General features: G+C 44.8%; 1 protein-coding gene across 1 annotated transcript in view; it reads left to right on the top strand.

Moving 5' to 3' along the window:
• nova2 (NOVA alternative splicing regulator 2) overlaps positions 1–1,800 on the top strand; it is a 44,598-nt gene extending 42,798 nt beyond the window's left edge. Inside the window, exon 4 of the mRNA XM_030777823.1 lies at positions 778–1,800. Within this exon, the coding sequence (XP_030633683.1) occupies positions 778–1,800 (1,023 nt within the window). The remainder of the gene's footprint in view (positions 1–777) is intronic.
• The last annotated feature ends 2,340 nt before the right edge of the window (positions 1,801–4,140 follow it).

Below are 4,140 nucleotides of genomic sequence, written 5' to 3'. Positions count from 1 at the left end.
TCTGTGAACATTCTTATGTATTTGTCTGTTTCATGCGTGTGATTACCGTCACCCTCTGAAGTCATTTCACTCTTTGATTTGTCTCTTTGTCTCTCTCTTCTCATTTACTTACATTACTTTCAGTTATGAAACCCTTTTTTACTTTTTTGTGCCGCAGTCTCTCTTTATCTCTCTTAAAGCTTCTCTTTTCAACTCTCTCTCTCTCAGCGCCCCCCCCCCCCCCCGTCTTTCTTTCTCTGTATTTTTGACAGTCATGCTCTTTTAGAAGAGAGGACCTATTTTCTAACATGATCAGGAGTTTTGTCTTAGTCTCATAGAAACAAAACCCCTATTTTAGCATTGTATTTCATAGTCACTGTTTCTACTGAAAACCCATCATATGGGAACAGGTTGGAACAGGGGACATATGAAACAGTGACTGCCACCCATATACACAAACTAACACACACACACACACACACAAACTTTAATGCACATGAGTATATGCCCTACATGATAAGCATGGCACATTAGTCCATCCACTTTATGAAAATACTTAATCTATCAGAACAAATGACTCATGGTCAAATCTAATAACGTATCACCAGTTTCACAATACTGTAATGAAAAGATCTCAAAGTATTTCTTTTTCTTAGTTATTTGGCTCGAACTGAAGTGTTTACTGTTTGCTAAATGCAGTAAAGTGCATAGGTGCAGCCATGTAACCTTGGTCTGGCTTCTCTCTCTCTCTTTCTCTCTCTCTCTCTCTCTCTCTCTTTCTTCTCGGTTTCCCTTCAGGCCAAGCTAATAGTGCCCAACAGCACGGCAGGTCTAATCATTGGTAAGGGTGGTGCCACCGTCAAAGCAGTGATGGAACAATCTGGAGCCTGGGTACAGCTTTCCCAGAAGCCAGAGGGCATCAACCTTCAGGAACGTGTGGTCACCATCAGCGGAGAACCTGAGCAGAACCGCAAGGCCGTGGAGATCATTGTCCAGAAGATCCAGGAGGACCCGCAGAGCAGCAGCTGTCTCAACATCAGCTACTCCAACATCTCTGGCCCAGTGGCCAACTCCAACCCCACCGGCTCCCCTTATGCCAACTCCGCCGAGGTGATGCCTGCTGCAGCGGCAGCGGCAGCGGCCACGGCCTCCAGCCTCCTGGGGCAGGCCAACCTGGCAGGGGTGGGTGCCTTCCCCACCACCATGTCCAGCTTCTCAGGTAACGACCTTCTGGCTATCACCTCAGCCCTCAACACGTTAGCCAGCTACGGATACAACACCAACTCCTTGGGTCTGGGGCTTAACCCAGCTGCCGCCTCAGGGGTCCTGGCAGCTGTGGCAGCTAGCGCCAACCCTGCCGCGGCAGCTGCTGCCAACCTCCTGGCCTCTTACGCCAGCGATGCATCCACTAGCGCTGGTCACCCTGCTACCACTCTGGGAGGCTTCACTCTGGGCTCTCTGGCCGCCGCCACAGGGGCCACCAACGGGTACCTGAGTGCTGCCTCTCCGCTGGTAGCCAGCTCGCTCTTAGCTACCGAGAAACTGGCGGAGGGGGCCAAGGACGTTGTTGAGATCGCTGTGCCCGAAAACCTAGTGGGAGCCATCTTGGGAAAAGGCGGGAAGACGCTAGTGGAGTACCAGGAACTGACCGGCGCCCGAATCCAGATTTCCAAAAAGGGAGAGTTCATTCCTGGGACCAGGAACCGTAAAGTTACCATAACAGGATCGCCAGCGGCAACACAGGCAGCCCAGTATCTCATCAGCCAGAGAATCACATACGAGCAAGGGGTACGGGCCACCAATCCACAGAAGGTGGGCTAAAACAGGGAGTAGAATTAAAAGGAGAGAAGAGAGTGGGGGATGGGGGAAAGATACCAAGAAGGCGAGAGAGAAAGGAGGGCAAGAATATCGAAAGGAATCATCGACACATTTTACCATGTTTTCAGTATTTTAAACAAAAAGATGGGAAACAAGTTCTTTTGGAGAGAGAGGAGAAAAGTGTCGAGCCTAAAACAAAGAAAAAAATGTGTAAAATGTAAATATGGTTTAATTTCTTACATTTTGATCTCTCAAGATTTTTTTTTATTGTTATTTTTTGGTTTAGCTTTTTTTCGTTTTTTGTGCGTTCCTCTGGACAGCGTTGAATGGCATATGAACCTGGCATGTTGTCATGTCACTGATCTTAGTGGGCGGGGTTTAGACAGGGGAAGGGCGGGGGTGTGGAGCAGAAGGATTGGGGTTCGCTCCTTGAATCAGCCCTTTCCCTTCCCCCAACCCCTACTAGACAACAGATTTTTCTCTCTCCGGGTTTTTTTTTTTCCTTTTTTTCTTCTTTTTCTTTTTTTTTTTTTTTTGCTCTTAAGTCAAAAATCCCCCCCCCCCCCCCCCAAAAGCCCCAACCCACTTACACCCCATTTGTGGGTCCTATGAAACTGGAAACAAATGCTTGGTTTGACATCCCCCCCTAACCCTGATAGACAGAGATGAGATGCCCCCCCCGCCCCCCCCTCCAGATGCCCCTTGGCCCCTCCCCCTCGCCCCAACTTTCTCCAAGCCTGTGGCCCTCGCCTATGAGGTGCTCAGGACAGAGAAGGAGTGGTATGTGTGTGTTCTGGGGCCTGCTTCACGGCTCCGTTAGCCTCCAGACATGGGTTCTGATTGAAACACAGGTGCATGTAATGCAACACTGCCTCGACTGTCTTCTCTCTTAGGGGCGCTTGGGTGTGTTGTGGGGGATATTGGGCGAGATGCATAGTGCACCTTGTTGAGTCAGAATCTCAAACTAGTACCAGATCTCATAGAGATTGAGGCTTTTTCTCTACAGGGTTTGCAATCTGGTATTATTATTATTATTATTATTATTATTATTATTATTATTATTATTACTACTACAAATATCATCTCCTTCAACCTTATTTATTAATATGATTTTGCCCTTAAGGACTGAGGTATTTTGAGTTTTTTTTTTTCTTTTTTCCTTTTTTTCTTAATCTGTGAATTCAGGTTGACATGAATGTAAAGACAATATTTTGGATTTAGTTTTTTATTTAAGTGGATTAAATAGTGTGTCACACAGTGTAATATATGTCCTGTGTAAGTCCAGTGAGAACTGCAACATCGGCACCAATACAGAGAGTAGGAGCAGAGCGTTGATCTAAGATTCTGTACAGTGTGTGAAACCTGGACATGAGAGGGGATAAGAAACACCCACACCCACACACACACACATACACACACACACACACACACACACACACATACAGACATGTAAAATATCCGGTTTATATGCTGAAAAGAAAAATGAAACATATCTGCACTGAGAGATGACATAATGATATAAACTATTTAAGACACATATCTGCTGAACAAGAATGCAGGGTTTACGATAGGCACTAATACGGTCTTACTACACATAATCCAGGGGATTGAACCCTAAGGGAAAAAATAGTAATATTATATCAATGTCTAAGCCCCAGAACCAAGTTTTTGTTATCTCAATTTTCTCACTCCCAAATTCTTGTTAACACTATTGTATGTGAGCCAGTCTCTGTGTCAAAATCCATATCACTGGCTTTTTTTTTCAGGCTAGAATGTATGTGCTCCACCTCTGTGAGTCGCAGTAGAGCAGAAAACATACATATTTACATGGACTTTAAAGCTGTCCCCTTCTGAGGACACTTACTACTGAACAATTACATCTAATGAACAAAATTTCAGTTCTAATCAACACAGGGGAAGAAAAGGAAGACAGGCCCTTTGATGTTTAAGCAATGGGCTCTTTGTAGTTTGCCTGTCTTAGTGGTGAAGAAATGTACTGTAATCTGTCTCCAGACTCATTTTTACCATCTTTCTCCCCATCAACTGTCATTTCTCTCGCCACATTTTCTCTGTGGCAGATTTAAAACAAAAAAACAAAAAAACGCCCAAAAAAACAGAAAGGCGTAGACTATGTCCTGTCACCTGTTTGGAGTGATATGTGATTAAAGTCACAGTATGAAAACTACTGACACCATGGCAACCTACAGAGCCTCTCTTCACCTAGAAATTCCTGTGTTCTTTAGAACTGTCCTCGTAAAACGTATGCGCTGCTACAAAAAACAAAAAACACAACAAAAAAAAAGCAAAAAAAATCCTGTTAGTTTTGTTTTAGAATCTGAGTAC

This window comes from Chanos chanos, chromosome 6, assembly GCF_902362185.1.
Source record: "Chanos chanos chromosome 6, fChaCha1.1, whole genome shotgun sequence".
Taxonomy (NCBI): domain Eukaryota; kingdom Metazoa; phylum Chordata; class Actinopteri; order Gonorynchiformes; family Chanidae; genus Chanos; species Chanos chanos.
Note: the sequence above shows the minus strand (reverse complement) of the source record. Positions and strands in the feature narration are given on the sequence as shown.